This window comes from Arachis ipaensis, chromosome B4 (assembly GCF_059453495.1).
Source record: "Arachis ipaensis isolate K30076 ecotype BB chromosome B4, ASM5945349v1, whole genome shotgun sequence".
Classification (NCBI taxonomy): Eukaryota; Viridiplantae; Streptophyta; class Magnoliopsida; order Fabales; family Fabaceae; genus Arachis; species Arachis ipaensis.
Genome location: NC_142439.1, coordinates 7972584 through 7999648, shown reverse-complemented (window position 1 = coordinate 7999648; position 27065 = coordinate 7972584). Strand labels below are relative to the sequence as shown.

The 27065-nt window shown below is 35.9% G+C and overlaps 2 protein-coding genes across 3 annotated transcripts; one reads left to right on the top strand and one right to left on the bottom strand.

The window, feature by feature from the left end:
• Nucleotides 1-486: 486 nt before the first annotated feature.
• On the top strand, nt 487-6813 carry LOC107638714 (uncharacterized). 2 transcript variants are annotated; one of them, XM_016342076.3, is made up of 6 exons: nt 487-1535; nt 4130-4215; nt 4296-4412; nt 4538-5347; nt 5542-5758; nt 5901-6813. In XM_016342076.3, the coding sequence occupies exons 1-6, from the start codon at nt 1247-1249 to the stop codon at nt 6479-6481; spliced, it is 2100 nt and encodes a 699-aa protein (XP_016197562.1). In that variant the 5' UTR covers nt 487-1246; the 3' UTR covers nt 6482-6813. The 2 variants fall into 2 exon arrangements, with proteins under 2 accessions (XP_016197562.1, XP_020976294.1); XM_021120635.2 differs by having other exon boundaries at nt 571-1535; nt 4115-4215.
• A 1363-nt stretch (nt 6814-8176) lies between these two features.
• On the bottom strand, nt 8177-13729 carry ADA2B (ADA2 2B). The gene is made up of 13 exons (XM_021120634.2): nt 13344-13729; nt 13025-13080; nt 12531-12709; nt 12170-12235; nt 11909-12034; nt 11718-11793; nt 11426-11483; nt 11248-11345; nt 10656-10878; nt 10364-10574; nt 9617-9883; nt 8637-8811; nt 8177-8529 (listed from the first exon to the last, which is right to left on the bottom strand). Exons 1-13 carry the CDS (start codon nt 13394-13396, stop codon nt 8483-8485), a joined length of 1635 nt encoding a protein of 544 aa, XP_020976293.1. The 5' UTR covers nt 13397-13729; the 3' UTR covers nt 8177-8482.
• Nucleotides 13730-27065: the final 13336 nt, after the last annotated feature.

The window sequence follows — 27065 nt, the reverse complement described above, 5'->3', positions numbered from 1 at the left end:
TAACTGCTACGGTAAACTTTTTAACGACTTGTTAACGTGATAATTGAACATTTATTTCAATTTGCTAGCGTTTAAAATCCTTAAGAAAAATTAAGATTAAAATTTTAAAGAATTCAAAAAATAAATAAAAAAATTTCAATTATCATTTTACATAATGATGAAAAAATTTAATAAGATAGTTGTCGATTTATCTTAATACCTCATTAATGACTTTATGATAAAAACAAGGCCAATAATTAATACGAATAATAAATTATTAAATTAAATTGAATAAATTAAAATTTTAAAAAACAGATTAAGATAGGAATATTACTTAAAAGATCAATCTAAGTATTAATTCGAATATTTTATATTGACAGACAATGGACTAAAATTAAAAAAAAAAGAAGAAGATAATTTCAAAGGCTTAAGGTGAATTTTATTTGAGTGATATGTTGGTTCTATGAAACAGTGATGAATGAATGAGTCAGCATGATGATGAAAAATGAGTAAAATGAACATTTGGTTTTATGGATTTCCCAAAATGCCCTTGGCTCCATCACTGAGTCTGCAGTGGAGCTCCCTGCAGCAAAACAACCCTTTTTCTCACATTGGTCTTCTTCCATTCTTCCGCTCCAAAACCTCCTCATTCCCTCACAAAACGCTTCAACCTAACAAAACCCTCAAACCCTTTCTTCCTTTCTCCCTAAAGTTTGCTTTTTTAACCTTTTTCTTCCTTACCCCTCTTTGGGTCCCTCTTATTTTCCCGCATTCTCTTCAACCCTCACACATCATAGTTCCTCACCAGCATCATCTCCTGACATGAACCTCGTACCAGTTCAGGTCACACAGTACGATGAATGCAGCTTAGCCATTATTTCTGTCCTTATTTTCCGCTTGAACTCGCTCTTTCTTTGTTTTTGGTTCAAGCTTAGGTGGGGCATGGTTCATTGTTTGACTTGAGTTCCGGTTCTTCGGACGGCGCGCACATACTCTTAATCCTCGCTCTTGTTTTGAATCTTCATTGTTGAATCCTGATTTTCAGCCTTTTATTTGCGGCTTGGTTTGTTTTCTTTTGGATTTTGTTTTTTTGTTATGCTGGTGTAGGTGTCGGTTGCTTTTGTTTCTTGTTCATTAATGGTTTGAGTTTGAGGACGGTATTTTAGGCCTAGGGTTTTCTATTCCTGAACTCAATTTTGGTTTGGTTGAGGAACAGCCCTATTACCAGTTTGACATATCCCTTTTTTTTTGAGGTTGTTTGTTGAGAATGTCTGGGGTGGATGCTCCTGCTTTTTTAACATGGGAGGAGAGGATTATATGCCATGAGCGTGGGAACCGTGTGATTCACTTCTACTTGAAGGATTCGTTGGGGAATTCGGTTCTTGCTGTTGTGGGGACTGAGAGGAGTGTGAGGCACATGATGTATGTTGTCCCTGACCATTTCTTGCAGACTTATGGATCCGCACATTCCATCAACGCTTGTAAATGGCGGGCGAGGCGAGAGGTCGTTGAGTGGCTTACTTGTTTGGTTTCCAGGAACCATGCACCTGATTCAGGTAACACTTCCATTTGTGTTGCATATTCTGTATGTAATTTAGGCCTTGTATGATTTCTGTGTTTAGAGCTTCAGATTATGTATGGTTGGATGTATTCTCTGAATTGAATTATCGTGTGCATGGCTTCTGTGGCTCTTGGATTCTCATCATGAAGTATGATGTGTATGCCGAGCCGGATAAGGCTTCGTTGATTCTTTTTTTTAAGGTTGGTCCTAGACCTTTCTCTTGTAGTTTCATCAGAATGCTATCTGGATTCCTTTTATTCGTCGAGTAATCATCCTTTCATATGAATTTACCTTTCAAGGAATATGGTCATGCTTGCTGTATGAATTATAGAGTTAATGTCTTGTGTGTCATGTTCATGTAGCTTGTTATAGATCGTATTTACGTGGAGTCGTAGATATTCATGGCTCTCAACAACGTGCAGCAAAGTTTAAGTAGTTTGTGATGGTTGCATTGGAAGTTTGGAATAGTGCTGCATCCAAATGTTTTATTTATGATCTTGAGTGCAATTTTTTTAAGTTTATAAATTTTCTATTTGAATTTGAACTTCTATGTTATAGATGATGAGTAAAAGTCACCATGCACCATTTGGTGGCCCCTAGTTATTGTATTCATGGACGTGAATAATTGTGAGATTACCTGTTATTGGTTTGTTATTCGTGTTTATCTATTAATTTAAGAGTCGTATATTCGTTACCTCTCCTCCCCCGGGGGCCTGTTTCTTGAGGGTATGACTTATGATGGAGCAGTCTTTGTGAAGTTTGAAAGGAAGGGAAAGTCGTATCATTTTCGTTGTGTTAATTCTGAGTTTTGTCAAAGGTTTAAAGCATCACCGTTTATCTCTATGAGGCAGATCAGGTAGAAAAGGCATCAGCTTCTTGGCGGAACTAACGTTAAGAATAATAAGCTGGTTCTAGGGTTTAGAAACTACTCAGATCAATATATTATAAGACATCTGAATACAAAGATATCTCGTCTAACCTTTGTCCACTACTCACTGAACGTTTGCATGCATGTCACGTGAATTCATAATATGACGTATGAATTCACTTTTAAGTTGCTACAGAAAGGAAAAGAAGCAACTATTCGTCCATAGGATAAGTTGTTCCCTTACAGTGAGTTACTTCCTTCTAAGGAGTGTGCGCAATTTAATATTTATAATAAAACTATCAAGACTGTGAACCCTTTGCGCATAGGAAAATACTAGTTTTTTATTGATATTTTGTCCCTTTCGACGCCCATTAATGTGCTACTTTAAAGCGGTCTTGGCGGTGAATTTCGTTCTGCCAAATACATTTAAGTCACGAGTGTTAGCTCACTTGGAGCGTGCTCCTTCACCAAACCGTCTATCTCCCTCTCTTGTCCGGGTGCTACAAGAAGTTGACAACTTCGTCTTACCATGCTTCTCTGTTCCTTTGCCTCTCCGATATAATCAAGGCCGTTGCACTAACAAAGGATAGTGAGTTGTGACAGCGAGATGTCTCGGAATTCAGTGACTGGATTTTCGCTGTATACAGAAATGGGTATTGTTTAATTTGTTGACTGATTCCATTGCCTTTCCATCACTGCTAGGTTTTGTGATTTTTTAAATTTGTTAGTCTCTCGGTCGAGCAGTTCTGATTTTATTCCCATGTTTTATCAATTTTTTTTTTTTAAATTTTAGTTCCTTTTGTTTAAGAATAAAGCCTTAAGATCGGTGTGATCTGTTGCGGCGTTGTCTAGATTCTAGTTGTACGACAGAGCCTCTCTGCTTTTATGGATATGGATCTGTAATTTTGATGCTTCCCAAGCACTACTATTTTGTGAGTCTTGTGTGCTTAATTTTTTTTTAAATTATCTTTTACTTTGGCCTAAAGCATGAATCAATCTGGCAAGAAAGATTTGATGCTGTATCTTTCAATAAGGTTGTTGTCTAATGACCATGGGGTCTAGTTGTCGGGAGCAAGGTCTATGCTTCTATGGGTACAGATGAGTAAATCTAATTTGCCCACAGTGGTGTCAGCCCTTTTTGTTTCCTCATTTCTTATAGATTGGAGACTGAATTAATTTGAGATGGCAAGGTATCCTTTGATAACTTGGAAATTTTCCTTTTCTTGAATTATGTGGATCTATCAAGACAATTAATATATTGATTTGACTGATTGATGTCTTATTTTGTTTCCTAACCACTATGAACAATCTTGTTATAAAAAGGAAAATTATTTATGTTTATGTAATGAACAAGCCGACCCCACCTAGTGGGACAAGGCTTTGCTGCTGTTGTTTTTTATGTAATGAACAATTTTACGATAGGGCACCGGTTTGTTGTTGACTATGTAGTAATGATGAAAATGATACTTCATGTTGGTGTGGCCTTGTATCATTTCATTATAGATTCATTTAGAAACCAGTTTACGTTTGAAATGTAATGATGTATGAGGACATTCCTTTGATGAAGATTTAGTCCCTTATACATACTGCACAATCCCAGTATGTAAGTGCAGTTGTTTTTGTTGGTCTTTTATCTAAAATTCTTTGGGCCATTTCTGATGCTGGTTTTTATTAACGATATGGAGAAATATTCTAACCAAACTCAGATGTTTGTGTGACAGGTATTGAGCTGGATGATGCAGCACAAGCTTTAGAATCTCTCAAGCTTGGAAACAGTGCTCATCAAAAAACTTTACCCGACAAACTGGTATAGAATCAACCAGTTGATCGAGTTTGTCTGTTTATTGTTTCTTTCTATCTTGATATGATCTGTTTAATTGCCTGCAGATGTCAAGGAAATTGAGATTCCAGAGTTCAGATATTGAATGGTCGGGCGTTGCTTGGTATTGTGCTAAACAGCTGAAGCACTACCCAGGATTTTGTAGGAATGGGACAACCATTTATGTAAGAAAATCATTTATGTTGTATATCTTAGTTATTTCACACACTTCTTTTCTATCCTTGTCTGTTTCTTGGGGAGGAAGAGTGGGTTAAGCGTCTCATTCTCAAGAAATTTCTTCCTGTTTCAGGTTCATTCGTTTGTATATATTATGGCTGAGGAAGAAAACCACTATCTAGGTTACCTGGAAGATATGTATGAAGACAAGAAGAAACAAAAAAAGGTTAAGGTACGGTGGTTTCACCATGGTCGGGAAGTTAAGAACGTGGTTCCACAGCTGAATCTGCAAGAGGGAGAGGTTTTCATAACACCTCATGTTCAAGTGATCAGTGCTGAGTGTGTCAATGGCCCTGCAATAGTTTTGACCCCTAAGCATTATGAGAAATGCGTGTCTGCTATTCTACATTCCTCATTATCGGAGATCCATATATGCTCTCGGCAGTTCAAAAACAATAAACTTAAGCCCTTCACACTCACTAAGCTGCGCGGATATAGTAACCAATCTGTGCTCTCTTTTCTGGGTGATCCTATTGTTTCCAAGCGAAAAGCCAAGAGTCATAAATTGGACACAGAAGATGATGAGGACTTCGCTCAAGACAATCCTCTAAGGTCGAGCAATAAGAGGGGCAAAATTCCTAAGGGATATCAAGTACTTGAAAACGGTTCTTCTAGTCTGCAAAACTCTGCTCTGAAAAAGAGTGAACAAAAATTCCCAAGTTTGAAATTAACACTTTCAAGGAAAACAATGGGTATCAAGTTTGTTGGACCTAAGCCTCAGCATCAGTTGTCTTTTAATGTCGATGATAAGGTCGAGTTTCTCTGTCAAGATAGTGGCATTAGAGGATGCTGGTTCAGGTGTAAAATTTTGAGTGCATCTCAGAGGCAACTGAAGGTCCAGTACAATGATCTTATGGATGCAGACGACGTAGACAAGCTAGAGGTTAGATTTCCTCTGTTTATTTGTGTGTGTGTACTCTGGATATGTTCGATGACCGAAGGAATAGTAGGGCTAGTTTTTAGATTTTTGGGCTTTGCACTGGTTGAGCTCATTAATTTCATGAATTTGTTTATAGTCGTGCCTATTCTTATGTCATGTGTAAGATTATGGTTTTCATAACTGTATAATTCATGTAGGAATGGATCCCTGCAACTAGAGTAGCAGCTCCTGACAAACTGGGTATGCGGTGTTCAGGCCGCTTAACTGTGCGACCATTCCCACCAAAAGATACTACAGATCATGCTTTTGAGATTGGAACTGCAGTGGATGCCTGGTGGAGTGATGGATGGTGGGAAGGTGTTATAACTGCCATTGATGTTGGTGGAGTAGGAACTCTTCAAGTTTATACACCTGGTAGGATGTCTATATTCATTTTTTTTTTCCTTGTTATTTGTACTATTGTTCTGTGGTTCACCAATGAACAGTCCCGAGTTTTTGAATCAGGTTTTCTTTGGGTTACGCATCTGTATCATTGTTGTTATGGTTTTCTCTGCAGGTGAAGAAAGGCTCCTAACAGTCCAGAAGAAGGACATTCGGATTTCGCGAGATTGGGTTGATAACAGGTGGGTTGATATAGCTGGAAAGCCTAACATTTGCAGCCATTTACCTTCAAATGTTAGTTCTCGTGTTGGGCTGTCGGCTAATTCTGCTGTGGTAGACGGATCTGTGTCCGGTTGTTCTGCTATATTAGAAAGTAAGTCATCATCGATTCCCAAAGTTGAAGTTGCTCCAAAGGTTGAGCAAGAATTATCCGGTTTGGAAGCACCCGAACTGGAAAGTATGAAGGGAGTGGTAACTTTGGGGAAGCCACTAGCTGCCATCGATGAAGACGAGGATATTGACTCTGGTGACGGTGGTTGTGACGGTGAAACTGACAACATTGATGGTGATGGTAAGAAGGCACTCGATACCATTGACAATGAAAAGGATGTCTCTCACGGTGACACAGAAAAAAATGATGACGGCGGTGACAAAGTTGAAAAGAACAATGAGGGAGATTTGATGTTGAAGGAACAACATTTTGATTCTGCAGAACAAAAACTTGATGCAGCAGAAGCAAGTTGCATGAATATCTAATATAGCTAAATGATAATTCTTTGGTCTCCAATCGATTATAGCTTAAGGTGGAAGCACCTTGTATATAAAATCGAAATGAAGTCCTGGGGTTAGTTTATATATGCTGAGGGTAATGATTTTCTGGTGTCTAACATAAGGATAATTGGTAGTGTATAGCTAGTGTTTTGGGTTGAGAGTCCTTTTAGTTTTAGTAGATAAAACGTTCTGTAATCTATAGGGATTATATAATTTACATTCTATAATCTATAGGGATTATATATAATTATATGTTAGAATTAATGCTTTTGGCCATATGGTTAATTAATAGATAGCACATATCATTTGAACCTGCATACCTATAAAGTTATCCCGAGTAATCTATGTAATTTTAATTCGATTTTGAGCATCAGTCAATCTTATAGTGTTTTATCTGAAAAGTTTACAAGTTCTTGTCCGGTTATTGATGTGGCTGAAATCTCTTTTACAAATCTCAAGGGATTGATATTGGAGAAAATAGTTAGACTATGTACTTCCTTCTTTGTGTTTTAAATGTGTTCCTCATCTTCCCCTATAGTTTGTGAACTTCACAATTGGTTCTTCATATTCTTACTCGTGAGTATAACAACTATCTAGAGTAAAGTACCAACTTCACTCTGTCCTTTTTCTAAAATGACAATGCGACCCTTGACTAAGAGGTTTACTTTGGCCATGTCTCTGGTCTTTGTGAGACAACGTGGTCCTTTTATCAGTACCACTGTTATTTATTAACAGAAGTCGGTAATATGTTATGTTAACATATCGAGTTGGACGTTAAATGCCAACATGGAGTGTACAAGGATTCATTTGTCTCTAAATCTAAATTGGTCAAGGATTTATTTGTCCTTATTCATTCAAATAAAATGACGTCGTTTTGACGTCAAATTGGTTAGGAACTTATTTATCATGGATCTATTTTTTTTTTTTACGTCAAATCGTGTTGTCTCACGAAAATAAGAAACATGAGCTGAAGTGGACCTTTTTTTTGTCAAGAGTCGTGTTGTCATTCTAGAAAAAGAAGATGACCAGATTGGTACTTTACTCCAAAAATACCAAACTGCTAAATTCTTAAAAATTAATTATTGAGTAAACCCTTCAAAGATATTTAAAGATTAAAACAATAAAAACATCTTTAAAATATTTAAAAATATGATAAAAATAATTAAATGTAACTTTTTGAGAGACTTTTTAGAGACTAGATTTTGAAAATATAATTTTTTTTTTCATCCTTAAAATTTAAAATTTGATAATTTTATTGACAAATAAATCTGTCTTTTTTGTGAATGTCTTTTTTTTTTTTAAATGAGAAAAGACTTTAGAGACTGAATTTTCCTACAAAAATGTTTTCATAAAAATACGGATTAAATCCATAAATCCTTTGTTAAATAACAAGGTCGTTTGTCACTTATTTTTTAATTGTTAATGACAAAAACTGTTGAAAATATTTTTGACAATTTACCCATAATTATTTGACTATGAACTATTTAATCTTTTAAAGATACACGCAATATTAGTTTACGACTTTACGCAGCAAGTTATATGCATTTTTAAGGTCTAAGGAGTAAGGACTAAGGTGGATATAAAAATTATTTTAAATAAATCTATGAATCAATTGCTACTCATGATGACTTCAAAAATATTGATTGCGGAAAAATTAAAGAACAATAAATGTTCAAGATATCATTAAAAATTTAAAAGTATTATTAAATATCGTATGACATATACAATGACCGACTGCATTAAAAATTTAAAAGTAGACAACTTTGATCGAACAAAATTTCAAAGTCTCACGTTAGCAAACTAGTGTTTTGTTCGGAATTGTGAGATGGTCTAGACTACAAACATTGGTTTGACATGAGTCTAGAGTTTTAATTTCCCAAAAATTTAACTCCCACCTCTAAATTCTAGTGCGTATGCAATAAGATAGGAGCACATGCAGTGTCCCATGGACCCTTTGAAGTGTGTATAGGTCCATCTTTCATATTCCTATGTCCATACTAGAGCTTGATAGTTGATACAACACCTCAAAATTCCTACAAATATTTATGTATGGATACAGAATAAAATTAATTATACAACAACCTCAATTTATTTCAAATTAATGGGGAGACTAGACTAGTGTCTCAAGGTGAAGCAATACCCTTTTTTATGAGCATATCATAGACCCTGTCAATTTTGATAGCATCCATCTTGAACAATTGATGAGCATCAGATTTTGCAGAGATGGTGCCACTAAGTATTTGTAGAGATAGCTGCTCTTGCATCTTCAGATATAAGGCTGGTGGCAACCTTAGTTCACAGCACAAGCGTTTCTCCTGTGCAGGAAGAGAAATGAAGAAACAATTTGTTAATTTGAAAGATTAAAAAAAGTAATTACCATACAAAAACAAAAGAATTTTAACCTTTTCAAGGAATAAACAACAAATAGGTCCGGGACTTTTTATCTCGAAGACAAATAAGTCCTGGACTAATTAAGAATACAAAAACGTCCCTCACTTTCTAAAACACGAGACATCTATGTCCCTCCGAGGGACCGATTTGTCCTTATATATTTTGGACGGAGGGACTTAAATGTCTCGTATTTTAAAATATCAGGGACGTTTTTGTATTTTCAATTAGCCAGTGACTTATGTATCTTCGAATTAAAAAGTTAGGGACCTATTTGTCTTTTTCTTCAAAAAAGTGTATAAATTTGTTTATTCTTATCTTTTGTTCATAGGATAATAGTTTATATTGATCTCATTAAATCAATCAATAGTAAGTTCATAAACCTCCCTCATAACCTAGAGGGAAAGAATGTAAGTAATTAAGTATCAGAAATTCATAATCAAAATTTCCACCAGCATCCGCTTCTGCTCTTGGTGTGTTTGGTTTGAGAATATAAATGTGGGGTAAAATTTCATAGAAGAGCTCCATTTGTAAGTTTATACATGGAGTTCATCCATGAAATGCAGCCCACAGCACATATGCTTGTTGTAAAAAAAAAAATTCCCTTAAGAAGACACAACATAACATGATCACGAAGAACACAAGAAATTTAAACAACGAAATTCATAACGATACCAGGCAGCAAATCATTTATAGAAGTATCAACCAATACCAAAGAGAATGCATGCTTACAGGTTCAGAAAGTAAATCAGCCCCATAGTATCCTGTCACATCCATTTCATTGACAGAGCTTGAAGTAGCAGGTCCTGCAGGCCTGCCACTCATATCCTTGCCAGCGGAGTCTGGAGACATTAATGCATTTGGAACCCCCTGATTGCTTGGGCCACCCTGAGCACTTTCTTTTACCCTACGTGCACTTTCATCAGCTTCCCTTCTTCTCTTATTTAACAGATACCTTTCAGCTTCAGCTGCATTACGGCAACCAGCAGCCCGTGCTTCCTGCAGTGCCACATAGAATTGTTTTATTTGTGCATGAAATATGCAGATTACATTATCTGCAATGGCATAAAGAAGCATTGGTTATAATCATAAGTGTACTAGTACTAGTACTAGGTTTGGCAAACCAAGAGGCTTCCATTTAGATGAATGCAAGAACCGAAGAACACTCAAAACATGGACTAACCAGAGTGCTTTGCATGAAAATTTTCCTAATCCCTTCAAGTGATAACAATTCAAATACAAGATGCCAAAAGAATTTCGAATTTCAAGAGAGAATAAAAATTCGGCAGCTCAGTGTATAAGGCTCTCACTTGGTGGAGTTTAGGGAGGGTAGATGTACACAGCCTAATCCTACAAATGGAGAGGCTGGCGATCACAGGGCAACAAACTTGCTGGTGCACCAAGACTCACCCTCAGGGAAAGAAGAAAGAAAGAAAGAAAGAATGCACATATTAATCTAATGTCAACCGTATCTCAAACCTTGAGATCTTGAAGTCTTTTAAGAGTTCTATGTTCAGAAATAACTGTCCGAAGCAATTCCTCGTGCTCTTCCTTTTTATGAAAGCGCATGAAAATGTCATATCTCCTACATATCGCCTTCTCCTCAGGTGTTAAATCCTTCTCGAATGAATTTGGGTATAACAAATTTCTTTCAAGAATGAAATCCTTTCTACGCTTTCTTTCATCAAGCCTGAAACACATTTCAATTTAAGGATGGCAGTACATAATGCAATACCATGCTAACATTGGTGCTCTTAATGTTTCAGTTCACCTTTTTGCATAGATACGTAAGACACGTAGTTTTATCTCTCTCTCATCGTCGGTGTCAGCGTCCTTAAATTCCATTTCAGCAAGTAGTTGTTCAGCATCATTATCATATTCCGGATCAAATTCCTGTCTTTTTGAATTATAACCACTGGATTCTACCAATGAAGGACCTTCATTTCCTGAGGAATTTGGTTTCTTTCCACCAAAATTCCTGTCTACTTGAGAATCTGCCAGTGACAAAGGAACAAGAATTTAGACAGAACATAAATAATGGTGTGATTTTCCTCAGAGAATATACATGTGGATATGCAAGCTAATGCCAGTGAGGAAAAGACAAAGCAGTGACTAGTGATGAGTTTCATGCAAGAAGCCGATCACCTTAAATCCTAGTTTGGCATACACAAAATTTTATCCCTAGATATTCTAGCAACAGAAAAATCGCTACACTTCCTCAAATGTTAATATATTGCAATGGCTTCCAAATTATGCAAAAACAGTTATATATGTGATATCCTTCCTCCTGTTTTAGCTTATACGAATAGTAATTTTTTGTTATAGAAAAAAGCACTACAGATATTATTCCAAATGTTTCTCACCTTCCAATTTAACTACACCAAGGCCGTCTTTTCCACGGGCTGAATTTGAGGCCTTCTGATTGGGGCCAGAGGAACCAGCTTTATGGGAATCTTCAACCCTGAATCAATGAATAGACATTAAAAAGTTTGGTACAGAAGATGGCAAGATAAAAGTGCATATAGAAAATAATAGCCTTACTTGACTCTAGAAGGAGAAAACGTAGATTCTTCCTTAAGACCATCTGCCATGGAAATTCCTGTGCCAATTACACAGACAATAACGTGATTATAAGAAATTATCAATAAAAAAAAAACATTAATCTTACAGCAAGCTGCAGCACTGATGCCTTCAGGCACAAGTACAAATAAATTGCAGATAGCCAGATACAATAAGATGTTATGTTAAAGGTTAACTCATGTCATCCAAAATAAGTTACCAGTGAGGCATGCCTAATCTGTAACTGTAACAGAATATTATGATTGTTACAAACCTTTCTTGTCCTCACCCTGTCCTTTCGCCATGGCAAGAAGTTCTTTTTTGTTTTTCCCAACAACATGAGACATGTCCTAGTAAATAAAAAAGGGCAGGATTTAAAATAGCATTATAGGAATGATAGTTAATATAAATAGATATAATATAAAAGAAGCACTGCTTGCAGCTTCATTTGATGCCCTATCATACCGGAAGAGGAAAGAACGGGGAGTTCAAATATATATTCCTATAGTGTTCTATGCATGATTCTTTGTTCTTTGTCCCAACATGCTCAGCAACTTCTGCCCAGTTTCCCAAGCCATACATTTCAATGCCCTAGAATCAACAAATTATTGCAGCAAAGATCATATATAAATAAGAGATGTATTGCTGGACAAAATGGAATTTACTAAGATCTATATTTTCTAAGCACTAGTCATCACTCCTAATAAATAAGTTTGAAGACAATACCTCTAGAAGCAGAATTTCATCATCTGCATTCCAGTCAGCACAAATAAGAGGGAAAGATAAATTATCCTGTCAAAAGTGAATTGTATTAAAACACATCATCTTCGAGGAATGAACAGTGGTTTAATTAACAGTATGGTAGTACAGTTTTAATTACTTAAAATCTTTCAAATATGTGATGGATATTCCAATACGATAACAGAACAGTTTATGAATAAGATTCTGTTTAACTTAACCCTGTAATTGTCTTGACTCTTTAGATAGATAAGCTAACAGGAAAGGAAACACCCAGCTTCTCTAACAAAAATTCTATAACTAATTAGGTAGTTTGAAAGAATAAATTCGAATAAAAACTGTCACTGACCATAACCCTGTAAGGGTGACTGCTTTTATGCGGTGTCACCTCAGCTCCAACAGAAAAACATTCTATACATAGGTCAAAATCAGGGCACATAGCACACTTGATGCGGATTTTCCCTGTAATATCTTTATTACAATAATTACAGTGATACAAAGCTCTCTTCCCTTCACTTGCTCCCTGCCCTGTTGGTATCACATACATGCCAGTGAAATTATCTTAACATATGACCAGCCATGAATAAACAATCAATAAATGCACAACTAGAGCTCTAAGTAACTGTCAATCTATCACTGCTATAGCAATCTTCCTTCATTTTTTCACTCCAAAACTAAAAAGGTTCGTTATTTTCTAGTTCAGAGACTTTCCATAAGCTGAGGAGCTGAGGAGTGAACTGCAATGATTCTATAACTTTCTTATACAACTCCATCTAAATTCAGTTTCTTAGTGTTGTGCAATTGACATTTACTGAAAGAGTACAAGATAGTGAAAAATCTTACCAGCAGCTCCAGGCTCTAAATTTTCTCCACTGGCAGCATTCTTTTTTCTCCTTGACCTACACGCCCAATAGAAACAAAAAGAGGAAATATGCTAAAACCAAGGGTCAAAACTCAAAAGAATTCAGCTTTACAGTTGAAATGACAGCAGCTTTTCACTGAAACTTCGGATGAACATTCAGGGGAACAAATTCAATTATTCAATCGGTGGACTTGAATTACATTTACAACCATATATAAGCAAAACCTTTGAGCACTAACTGCAGATAACGGAAGTGCAATAGTAACGAAAAAATTTCAAAATTAAAAATTAAAATCGAACCTTTGGCTTGGGTCCTCATCGGCGTGGTGAAAATTCCCGCGAGAGCGACCCATTGATTCTGTTGGCCAAACCCAGTGCAAAATCGCGCTTGAACAGAGGGGGACGGGTAATTTAATCGATTCTAATCTAATAGATTTATCTTGTTTAAAATTTTAAAAAAGAAACCCTAGAATTTGGAAGATTCCATTGCAATTTGGGGTCACTGAGATTTCTTTGACACAGGTTGAAATTTTTTAGTAATTGCAAATTAAGGCGGGGAATTTTCGTCATATAATGTACTATGATAAACGGAAGGTTAGCAAATAGGAAATGAGAAAACGCGAACCCATGTTTCTCCGACAATGTGCAGTGTAACTGTGCAAGTTTGGTCGAACCGTGCTTGGTTTGGTTTGCAGGTTTAACTGTTTTTACTTTTTAAATCTATGAAAACCAGGTGCAGTTATCAACTCAAATCTAATCTTATTATTAGTTAAAAACGGTTAAATAATTTGATATATTTAACTAAATTATTATTTAATAATTTTTAGTTAAATGAAAACTCATATTCTATTATTTGTAGGTAGAGTTAATAGTTTAAAATTATTAAATAATTTAATAAATTTAATTAAATTATTATTTAATTATCTTTGACTATCAACTTCACATGAAAACAATAAATTTTCATCTAATTTTAAAGGTCAGTCGACTAGAGATTTTATCAATGTTGAGCGACCATTGATGAGTTGTTGGTCAATTGAATGTGTTAGTCTAGACTAGTTAACGGTTAGTCAAAAGTAGACTAAAGTCTAATTTAGGTAAACAGTTTAATTAAGTTTTTTTTTTTAAAAAATAGCTTAAATAATAAATTGTTATATTAAAAGTAGTTTATAAATAAGTTATTTTGTGTTTGAGTTTTTAGTTCTAAAAGTACTTATTTTATAAAAATGTGATAAAAAGTAGTAGTATTATGAGAGAAGTCATTTTTTTTTACTTCTCTATAACCTCCTAAATAGCTTCTTAGAAAGCTGCAATTTGGTTTTGAAAATTACACCAGACATTAATACTACTACTTTTCATAAGTCAAAAGCTCAAAAAAGTTACTTTTAAAACTTTTCAAATAGACCCTAAGAAAGTCAGAAAACTTTATGTCAGATGATTTTAATCCTTACGTAGAATTTTTTTAATTTTCTACCATTCTTTAGAGTAATGTGTTTTATATTGATTAACAATTGGAATATAATTCTCTAGAAAATTGGATATTGAGGAGATGGATAAACAATTAAGAAAAATTAGATAGTAAGGAGATGAATAAACGATAAACAAAAATTATGAACAAATGATTGATAAACAATTGCAATTGTAGAATTGGGTAATTAAAAAACAAATTGACGATAGATTATTCACCAATTATTAATATTAGTATTGAAAAATATAAGATTATGATATCTAAATCAAAATAAAAACTTAAAAAATTGAAGATAGAATTTTAAAGATAAAATAGATGAAGAATAAGATACTAACTTATAAAAAAGTGGCGAAAAAGTTATAACGGCTTAATATGTATTGCACTCCTCAATTCAATCGATTTTATTACAACACCAATTGATTGAATACGAAAATACCCTTAATCACGTACAAAATTCAATCGATTGTGTTACAAAACTAATCGATTGTGTTACCATGTCAATCGATTGAATAAGAAAATATCCTTATTGCTTTATGAAATTCAATCAATTGGGTAACACTACCAATCGATTCAATAAGAAAAAATTTATATTCTATAGTGCAATTCAATCTATTATATAACAATTTCAATCAATTGAATTACCAAGAAATACAATTTTTATGGCCTTTACAGATGTAACGAATTAAGGACAAAAAAATTCGTCGATTCACATAACCAAAATATTTATGAAGGTCACAATTAATGAAAGATCTATTTTGTTGTTATTTTTTGTTTCTAATTGAATAAATATAATAGATGAATAATAAAATACTAATTTATAAAATAGATGATAGATTTAATAATTAAATAATATATAAATAATTAAGTTGTAATTAAAATTAAATAAAGACTATTTAACAATTATCAAAAAATTTTAAAAAAACATGTTTTGTTACTAGACTATTTAATGGTCTAAAGATTTTGGAACCATTGAATCCTATGCCAAGACACAATGAAAGAGGGACACTAATAGATGCAATTTGGGACCGACTTTAGATATTCGCTACGATGAAAGACACCTTAAAGAATACACTATCATTTATACTGGTGAATTTTGTAAATACTAACAAAAATATCTATTAAGCAAAAATATTATTATATCTATAAAAAATGAATTTTGTATAATAACAATACCTAAATTTTAATTTTTGTTAACTTTTTAATAAAATTTTTAAATTATTCCTTTTGTCTTTTTTTCTAAATTCCAAACTTTATAACCCTCCTTCTTTTTTTTTTGCCTCTGTCAGCCACCGTTCCTATTCGATACTCGATGACAAATAAACAAAGAGTAAAAAAAAAAAGAAATAAAACTGAATAAAAATACAAATTTGATTTAAAATAGAAAATAAAATATAGATTGAAATTAAATACAAAAAGAATTATTCAATTTTTTATCCAATTTCTTGATGCAATAAGAGAGGGACTCCTCAACTTAATTTGTCCACACTATAGTTTGGAGATTGAATCGAAAAGATTCTTTAACTTTCTACCCAATTTTCCGATGAAACAAAAGATGAACTCACCCAACGTTATTTGTTTAGGTCATGATTTCATCACGAAACCAAAGAATACTTTGGCACTCTTCTAATATCTTCGTATGACGACTACAATAGTTTATGAGGTATTTATAAAATCTTATTATGTTAAAATTATAAACTAATTTTCTTAAATAATACTTGAATTCTTCAAATCACGAATATTTGAAACACGCATCATTCTCTTTCTCTTCAAAAAAGATTCATCCTCGAATTTTGTAGTTAGAAAAATAATATATAAAAAGAATATATACAAGAAAGATAATTTTTTTTCTTTTTGCACGGTATGTTTTTTTTTTTTTTGTTTTAAATAATGAAATCAACAAGAACAACAAAATAAACAATAACAAAACACAAACAAGGAAGATAAGGACGACAAGAACATAAAGAAGGGGCGAGAGACACTATAACTCTTTTTTTTAGGACATAAGAAGAACAAATATAGATTAATAAAAATTAATCTAATATCTAAAATCTGATACCAAATAATACAAAATAAAAGATAAACAAGAAGATAAGAATTCAAACTGAATAAAAGGATACATTAAAATTGAAATAGAAACAAAAGCGATAGATTGAAATTGAATAAAAAGAGAATCACTCTAATTTCTATCCAATTTCTCGACGCAACGAGAAAGAGACTCCTCAATCTAACTTGTCCACACCATAGTTTGGAAATTGAATCGAAAGAACTCCTCAAGACCTCAACTTTCTATCCAATTTTCTGAACAACAAAGGAGGGACTTACTCAACCTCATTTGTCCACATCATGGTTTCATCACGAAACAAAAAAGTGCTTTGACACCCCTCTAATATCTCCGTATGATGACTACAATAGTTTAGGAGGTATTTATAACCTCTGATTAGGTTAAAAAAAACCTATGCCCAGAAACATAAACCCAATTTAGTAACTAAATAAACAAAATCAAAATACATCAAATTAAATTAAACATTTTAAAAATATAAACTAATAATTTTTTAAATAAAACTTGAACTCTTTATATCACGAAGATTTAAAGCACGTATCACCCTAATCTCGCACCTGATGTCTTCCTCCAACGAGCAACGCTCCCATGCCGAGGGGCTCTTCAACCTCTCTGCAAGTAGACGATCCCGACACCTTCTCCTTGAAGTTCGCACACCTCCTTTCCTCACTAGGAGACTTGAGCCATGTCTGCCATCCTCCTCCGCAAGCAATTCACGAAGGTCATAAAAGCACTTTACTGGTGGCTAACCTTTATCCCCAACTTCCCTCTCTCTTTTTTCCAATCCTAAAATTTTCAAAATCCTTCATCATCACCACCGCTATCCGCACTGCCATCACCACCATCAACACACATAACCTGGCGGCCACGGACTTTCTACAACGGTGACTCCAAGTTCTGCTCAGTGTCATCGATCAATTGGAAAAGGGATTGCTGTTGGAGTATCTCCATGCCATTTAGTGGGCGCAGAACCAACTTCTTTTCGATGAAGCAAACTCACTGCAAACAGGTGGCCATGGAGCAAGCAACGTCAAGATCTCGCCTTCCTCCGTTGAGCTAATCTCTGCCTCCATCTCACACTACAGCGGCGTGGTTAGCACCTAACTCGAATGTCTTCAGGGTCAACATGGATGCGACGAAGAAGAGTGAGCCCTTGGATCTCTACGAGTCCCTGTATAATTACTTTGTCCTAGAATACTTTGAAATCATGGGAGGTGGTGGTGAAGAAGAGGATTCTTGAGTGTTAGTACTACCAATTGAGAGAGAGAGTGAGGATGATGGCAATAATAGTAGTGACGGTGTGTGATGATAGTGGAGAGGAGAAGGGGAAGCAGTGATAATCAGAAAAGATGCTAGTGATGGAGAGGGTTGTAAAAATTTAAAATTTGAGAAAGAAAGTAAAGTGTAAACCTCACGAAATTAATAAATAATTAGCTAATAAATTAATTATTATTCAAAGAAATTAGAAAAATTAATTTTTATAATTTATAAAAGTAGAAATATTAAAAATACAAAATTTGACACTAATTTTAAAAATTTTGGCCCAAAATCAAACCAACGAAACAAACCGATTGAACCGGGCCAAATTGGCCCAAAGCCCAACCTATAACATACTCATATGAAGCTTTCTTCTTCATTTCATCCGTGAACTGTGCTGAGGAAGAGAGAAAATTGGTTAAAACCCTAACTTCACCTCCAAAAAATTCAATTGTCCATAATTTTTAATCCGGAGCTCCGATTGACGAGCCATCAGCGATCACATGTTTGTCTCAAAATTTTCTTCAATTTTATTTGAACAAAGTGGTAAAAAATTTGCATTTCTCATCCAGTTCTCCTTTTCCTCAATTTCGTGATTTTAGAGTTTGCGTATTGAGGAATTGAATAATTTTTATGGTTTAGGTGAACTCTAGCGGCGGATAATCACTGGGTTTTGTCTAATTGAATCGGTGGGTAAGGTAAGAAATTGTTGAACCCTTGTGAATTATTGAGTTAGTGAACCATGTGATGATTATAATGATATTGTGTGAAATAGATTGTGTTCTGGTTGATTTGGAGTTCAACTGGGCAATTTGGAACGAAATCCGGATAATTAAACTTGAGAAATTGACGTTTGAAAGCTTGGAGCTTGTGAAAGGAGAGGTTTTTGAGGTGTTCTGAGTTTAGGGATGAATCGGCCAAGGTATAGTTTTGGTTTCTCGTAGTTAATGTTTAATGTCACGTGAAAACTTAGGCTAGAAGACCTTAAGATAGGAATGAACTGAACGAATTATTGATGGATTGTGTATATGGTATATGATGTGTGGTTCGGTTTTTGTAAATAATTTGCTATTGGAGTTGGTTGGTTTTGAGAAAAGATTTAATATTAGAATTGGTTAGATTTTAAAATAATTTGATACCAGAAATGATTTGAAGGACTAAGAAGTGTTTGGTTTGGTGGTTGGGACCCTTGAAGAGTGGCAGAAGTTTGAGTTTTAAAGGAGATACTGTCGAAATTTCTATAAAAATTGGAGTTTTGATTTGAAGTGTTATTTAAAAAAAAATTAATATGTGACTCATATATTTGAGACTATTTATTGACCCTCTGTCGCAAGATGTGACTAGGCACTTTAACTCCCCGGGTTATATATATATGAATTTGAGCTTGGAGTTTGTCTCCATAGAATATTATTAAGCTTCGAGTTTGACTCCACGGAATATTATATTTGAACTTGAAGTTTGACTCCAGGGATATTATTTTTGAGCTTGGGGATGCGCGCACAGATGGACTGTCCAATGGTTAACTACCAGGACATGTCGGGTTGGCTATATAACTGACAGATGAGACTCATCAGCCATAGGACAGGCATACATCATGTGCATTTGTATGTTTTGCTTGGGTGTGCATTATTTTGGTTTGCTTAATTCTGCTTATCTACTATTTGTTCTATTTGCTGTAATTGCACTTTTGTTTGTGTTTTTCTTGCTTGAATTGCATGTGTATATTTTCTAAGAGACCACTCTTGGCGGAAGTGTGAGGGGGATTGTTCCACCGGTGATTTGGAGGATTGGAGAAGATAGAAAGTGAAGTGTTAAGTTAAAGTCAGATTTAGAACTTGAATACCTTAGATAACTTACTTAATTTCTGGTTTAGTTAGGTCTTTAAGCTGAAATTTGAGTGTCGAAGTTCTAAGAATGCCTCTGACTTTTTCGGGACCTTTTATATTAACTATGTGGGCACCTTTACCATGCTGAGAACCTTCGGTTCTCATTCCATACATATATTTCTGTTGTTTTTCAGATGCAGGTCAAGAGGCACCTCGCTGAGCATCTGGAGTTTCCTGTGCAAGTGAAGTGTGGTTATTTTGGGATGTTGTATTTTGTATTTATGCTATGTATATGTGTATATAGATTCTCCTCTGTATATATTTTATGTTTGTCCCTCCTAGAGATTGACTTGGAGAAACATGTGTTTATTCTGTAGTTTGAGTTATGTTTTGAGTTGTATAAATATATATAATCATATACTCTGACCGACCTTAGTTTCGCAGGTCGAGTCTAGAGCTTGATATCTATGTTTTGGAACTCTGATCTGTATATTATGTTTTTAGCCTTCTTTCGATCTTACCTATCCGTTTTACGACTATCCGTTCGAGTGTAATACGCTTTTCTGTTTTTGTTTTTGTTTAACTTATTCTTCAAGGTTCCTAGATATAATTTCTTTTAACTATATTTATGTACTTATTTTACTTTTAGAAGTTGTAATATCTCATCACCTCTACTTTACGACTTAAGCGTAAGGTTCTGTGTGATATGGTGTTATATAAAGGGTGGGAATAATTTAAAAATTTTATTAAAAATTAATAAAAAATTAAAGTTTAAGTACTATTGTCATACAAAATCTATTTTTCATAGATACAACATTAATTTTCTTATTTAATAAATATTTTTATGAATGTCTATAAAATTTATAAATACAAATAGTTGTTTATTTAATAAAAATTAAATTTTTCTCTGATTTTCATCATGTATCATTGTATTGTACTATTGGCTATATATTTTTAGCCAATAACCAAGCGTCTTTGTCAAAATCCAATTATTGATCTTGGATTTTTTGTATAAATATATTTTTAGTGAATTCCTTCATTATTTATTATCTTCATACGATCAAATAAAGTATAGCTATTACTTTAAAAGTTACATTTTATCGTATAATAACAAAATTAACAGGTCTAGAATATATCCTTTTATAAAATTTGATCTGGACGTTATAAATCCAACATCATAACTCGGCATTACCTATCATAACTCAGCATTATGCACGTTATTATTCGACAAATTGACATTATAACTCGACAGTTCGAAATAATATCAATGGACGCCTTAAAACAGAAACGTTCTATGGGATTTTATCACCCCAATTATTACTCTTCAATTCAAACAGTAAAACACAAACGTAACCGACCTATCTTCACCCATAAAAGGTATAGTCTTCTATCCTCATGAACACATTGAACTCTCAATACTGACTTAAGTTTCGGAGTACCTTTGCAGGTACACTCTCTCCTTGTTTCTTGCTCACACTTCGCGCATTTGGACATTCCTTTGGAGTAAAGCTCGGACTTTCACAAGGCCCAAAGGTCGACACCGCAGATAATACCTCGGCGTCGACTCCCAGGAGCCGAGCCCTCCCTTCAGGTATCCATACAAGAACAATTGACGCCCACCGTGGGGCCGAGAATATAATCCCTTCTGTATATCATCGGCCTCAAGGTTCTCGTCTGAAGCCATGGCTGAACAACTTCGACCCACACCATCTGAACTCCTTCAGATGGTGACCGAGTTGCGGCAAGCCAATCAGCGCATGGTCGAAGAAAATCAAATAATGGCAAATCAAATTGCTAATTTGAATAACACCCGAATCGAAAATAACAACGATAGGCACGAACAGACAGAAGAAGCCGAGCATCATTCAGGGCCAACACATGTCTCTGAGACTGCTCAGTATGAAGAAGAGCAGCCCAACCATAATGAGGAAGCTCGGCCAAATGACGAGGATGACAACTAGGAAAGCTCCCCTGGGCCTTTCACGACCGAAGTGATGAATTTTGTGCTACCAAGAAGATTCACTTTGCCGACCACCCTGACTCCCTATGACGGGTTGAGTGATCCAAAAAAATACATCAAAAAATTTACCTCCATAATGATAGTAAATGGTGCATCTGATAAAGTTTTATGTCATTGTTTTCCATCTTATTTAGACGATTCTGCACTTGATTGGTTCTGTTCTTTTTGCCTGCAGGTTCTATTTCTCGCTTTCGAGACCTATCAAAACCCTTTGAGGAGCACTTTGCTGGATCAGCCATATACCTACATGACTCCGACTACCTGAACACAATTAAGTAAGGCCAGCATGAGAGCCTCAGAGAGTACATGACACGCTTCACAAAGATAGCCATGAGTATACCCGACCTCCACCTCGAGGTGGAACTACATGCAATAAAAAGTGGACTCCGACCAGGAAAGTTCCAGGAGACCATTGCTGTGGCCAAGCCCAAAACTATGGCCGAGTTCCGTGAAAAGACGAAAGGTCAGATTGACATCGAAGAACTCCGACAAGCTCGGAAAATAGAAAAACCACACTACAGAGATGATGACAAAACTCGAGACAACAAGAAGAATTTCAAACCAACTCCACGATATGACTCTTACACTCAGTTCAATACCAAATGCGACGACATCATCAAGGAGATCTTAAATTCAAAGTTAATCAAACCGCCAAGAAAAGCCGGCAGCTACCAAGATTCAAAAGACACAGACAGATCGAAATACTACTATTTCCACCAAAAACACGGACACACTACTGACGAGTGTGTCATTGCAAAAGACCTTCTGGAGTGATTACTCGGCAAGGCCACCTAGACAAGTACATCAGCGGCCACATACAGCGACGAGCACCCCCCCTCTGGTGACCAGCTCGACGACACATCATGGCCGAGATAAAGATCGACCGAACACCAATCATTCCGACCAACCAAGACGTATAATTAACTGTATTTCTGGAGGTTTTGTAGGTGGAAGAGCCACAAGCTTGGAAAGAAAGTGATCTTACCGATCTATGCTTTCCATAGAATCTAACCAAGCTCAACAACAGACATTTCCACAATTTCTTCAGATAACATTCCAGACAGCCGACCAAAACACTAATGTAACAAATTTAGACGACCCAGTCGTAATTTTCCTGCAGCTCGGAGATCTCCTAGTCAAAAAGGTTTTACTGGACCCGGGGAGCAGTGCCGATATCCTCTTTTACTCCACATTCCAGAAGATGAAACTGAGCAGCAACATCCTCCAACCTTCCACTGTTCTGGTCGGTTTCTCAGGTGAGAGAGTCCCAGTTATGGGCTCTGTGTGGTTACAAACCACACTTAGTGAGGATCCCTTATCCAAAACTTCAGATATCCAATACTTAGTTGTTGACTGTTTTAGTCCTTACAATTTGATACTTGGCCGACCTTTCTTAAATAGGTTCGGCGCCATAATTTCCACAATTCATCTCTGTGTTAAGTTCCCTTTGCAGGATAACACAATCGCAACCATTCACAGTGATGCCCGAGAGGCTAGGAAATGCTACAACAACAGTTTCAAAAAACCTAACCCAAACATAAAAGCCCGAGTTAACAACATCGGGAGCAGAGACGACTTACCAGCTATGGCTGACCTTGATCCAAGGGCAGGCACCCTTAAACGACCAACACCGATGAAAGACCTAGATAAAATATATTTCAGACAGCTCGGACAAATTCACTTACGTCGGCTCCATATTATCCCCAGAAGACAAATCCTCATTCCGAGCATTTTTACAACAAAACGCCAACCTGTTTTCTTGGACCCATCGATCCATCAATCATATCTCACAAGTTGGCATTAGATCCATCTGTCCGACCTGTAGCACAGAAGAAGAGAAACCTCGGCCATGACCGGAAACAAGCTTCCCTGGAAGAAACCAAGAAGCTCATCAACGCCGGCTTCATCAAAGAAATCAGATTCACAACATGGCTGACGAATGTCGTCATGGTGAAAAAACATAACGGTAAATGGCGCATGTGTGTTGATTTTACTGATCTCAACAAAGCATGCCCTAAAGATTCCTATCATTTTCCCTCTATTGATTGCTTAGTTGATAATGCCTCTGGCTATGAAAAACTCAGCTTTATGGATGCATATTCTGGCTATAACCAGATCCAAATGCATCCATCCGATCAAAATAAAACAGCCTTTATTACTGAGTATGAAAACTATTGTTATAAAGTCATGCAATTTGGCCTTAAGAATGCAGGTGCAACATATCAACACTTAATGGACAAAATCTTCGCCAAGCAAATCAGCAGAAACATTGAGGTCTACGTTGATGATATGGTCGCCAAGACAAAGATCGGCAACAATCACCTTGACGACCTCTCAGAAATCTTCGGCCAAATAAGAAAATACAACATGTGGTTGAATCCCGAGAAATGCGCATTCGGCGTCCAAAGCGGTAAATTCCTCAGCTTCATGCTTACAAGTCGAGGTATTGAGGCAAATCCAGAAAAGTGCCGAGCTATTTTAGACATGACAAGTCCACAAACCATTAAAGAAGTACAACGATTAATAGGGAGACTTGCTGCACTTTCTATATTTTTACCCTGCCTAGCTTCTAAATCTTTATTTTTTTCCAAACTTTAAAAAAGAAAAAAAATTTTCCACTGGACTGATGAATGTGAACAAGCATTCATAACTATCAAAGAAACTCTTTCAAAACCACCAATTTTACAAACCCCCTCTAAGGGGAACCATTATTCTTATATTTATCTGTCACTAACTGGGCTGTAAGCTCCGCTCTTGTTGCAGAAAGGCAAAAGCAACAATTTCCGATCTATTTTACCAGCAAAACATTACAGAATGCCGAGTTTCGATATCCGAGCATTGAGAAGCTGGCCCTGGCTCTCGTCTTCTCAGCCATAAGACTTCGGCCATATTTCCAAATTCATGTAATCTATGTTCGGACAGATCATCCATTATGACAAGTTCTTCAGAAACCAGAGCTGGCTGGCCGACTAGTAAAATGGTTGGTTAATTTGATATCAAGTACGAAGGCCGATCATCCATCAAGTCCCAATTCTTGGCTGACTTTATCGCCGAATTTTCTGTACCAGACACAACCGAAGACTACATCGAATGGTCTCTATACGTCGATGGGTCCTCTAACCCACAAGGATGTGGAGCAGGTATCATACTCGATGATGGCAACGGCTACGTCATTGAAAATTTCCTACATTTTTCATTCAACGTAAGCAACAATCAAAGTGAGTACGAAGCCTTAATTGCTGGCCTTAGACTCGCTGTCGACCTCAACATCACCGAACTTAAGGTATACTGCGACTCTTTACTCATTGTCCAGCAGGTAAACAACTTATACCAAGTAAAAGACCCTTTGCTTTCTAAATATCTTGACATCGTACAAAATTTACTTTCAAAATTTTCAAAATACGAAATACAGCACATACCCAGGGAGAGTAATGGCCGAGCTGACATTCTGTCTAAACTCGCCAGTACGACTCCCAAACAGGTCATCCATTTATCAGTCAACATTGCTTAAGCCAAGCATTGAACTCACAGAAATCTTAAGTGTAACACAGGAAGTAGATTGGAGATCTCCATACATAGACTATCTTCGGACAGGGGTCTTACCAGGAGACGTCGAAAACGTTCGACACTTCCGCCGATAAGCCTCCTTTTTCACAATTTATAACAATTGCCTGTATAGATGAGGATTTTCTCGTCCATTATTAAAATGTCTTTGCAGAATAGAAGCCGAGCTTGCGCTTGCCAAGGCACATGAATGGATTTGTGGTACACACCTCGAAGCCCGAAGTCTATCCTCCAAAATCCTCAGAGCTGGATTGTATTGGCCGACACTACGACATGATTGCCAAGCAAAAGTAAAAAGCTGTAACAACTGCCAGAAACACAGTCCGATTACCCACCTCCCAGCCAAACTCCTACACTGTTCTGAGGTAAGTTGGCCGTTCAACCAATGAGGCATAGATATCCTCGGCCCTTTCCCGATAGCAGCAGGTCAAATAAAATTCCTGGTTGTAGGAATCAATTATTTTTCAAAATGGATAGAGGCACAGCCTCTAGCCAAGATTACATCACAACAAATGCTTTCTTTTGTCTGGAAATATATTATCTGTCGATTCGGCATTCCTCGACACATTATTACAGATAATGGTCGCTAGTTTGCCGATCAAAAATTCACATCATTTTTGCAGGAACTAAAAATCAAACAATATTTCTCATCAGTGGAGCACCCACAAACAAACGGGTTAGCAGAAGCTGCAAATAAAGTAATACTACATGCCCTAAGAAAGAAACTGGATGATGCAAAAGGCCTTTGGGCCGACCTTATCCCAGAGATCATATGGGGATACAACATAACCATTCAATCAACCACAAAGGAAACATCCTTCCAGTTAGTCTACGGTTTAGACGCAATGATACCAGTGGAGATCTCCCAATCCTCACTGCGCACCGAAATGGCCAACCATACTACAAAAGACATATCTCGGCAATCAGAACTTAACCTCGTAGAAGAAGTCAGATCGTCGACAGCAATCAAATATTTAGCCATGCAACAGCACATAGCTCGAAGATATAACAAAAGACTTCACCCAAGGTCCTTCCAAGTGAATGACCTTGTGCTCAGGAAAACAGAAGCCAGAAGACCATAAAACCATGGCAAACTAGCAGCTAATTGGGAAGACCCTTACCGAATCACAGAAGTCATCGGCAATGGAGCTTAACGATTACAAACCTTAGATGGTAAAGATCTCCCTAACAATTGGAATGTATCATCTTTAAAGTTATATTACAGTTAAAACCAGGAACAGGCTAGTACTCTTTTTCCTACTACCAAGATTTTTCCCACAATGAATTTTGCTTGGAGAGGTTTTAATGAGGCTAGCCTACCTGGGCCTTTGAAATCAAAGGTTTTACAATAAATGAATTTCTTATCAATACTCTTTGCATTTCATACTTCTCATTTATTTGTCAAATATTTATACCACCAATCTATACTCCGATTCCGACCATTCAGAAACAATCATCCGATTTTATACCGAAATCCGACCACTCGGATACAATCTGTTATGACCGTTATACATCACTGGAAAGTTATAGCTCGGCTAATTTTCTTGTAACCGATATATTAACTTCGTTGAATTATGATTATAAATGATTTGTTCAATAACGTCGGAAAGGGTATTAAATCCTCTTAAACGTCGAAAAACGGTTATCCTCGTTCCCTAATTATAAAAGAGAATTATCAGAATTCAAAAGGTAGGTCATCTTTCCAAGATAATAACTCTTCTCATAATTCTCATCAACTGACTTGATCGTCGGAGTGCTTTTTGCAGGTGCTCCCCCTCCTGTTTCATTTGGTGACCAAGGCATATCCTGATTCGGATAATAGGTCAGCCAA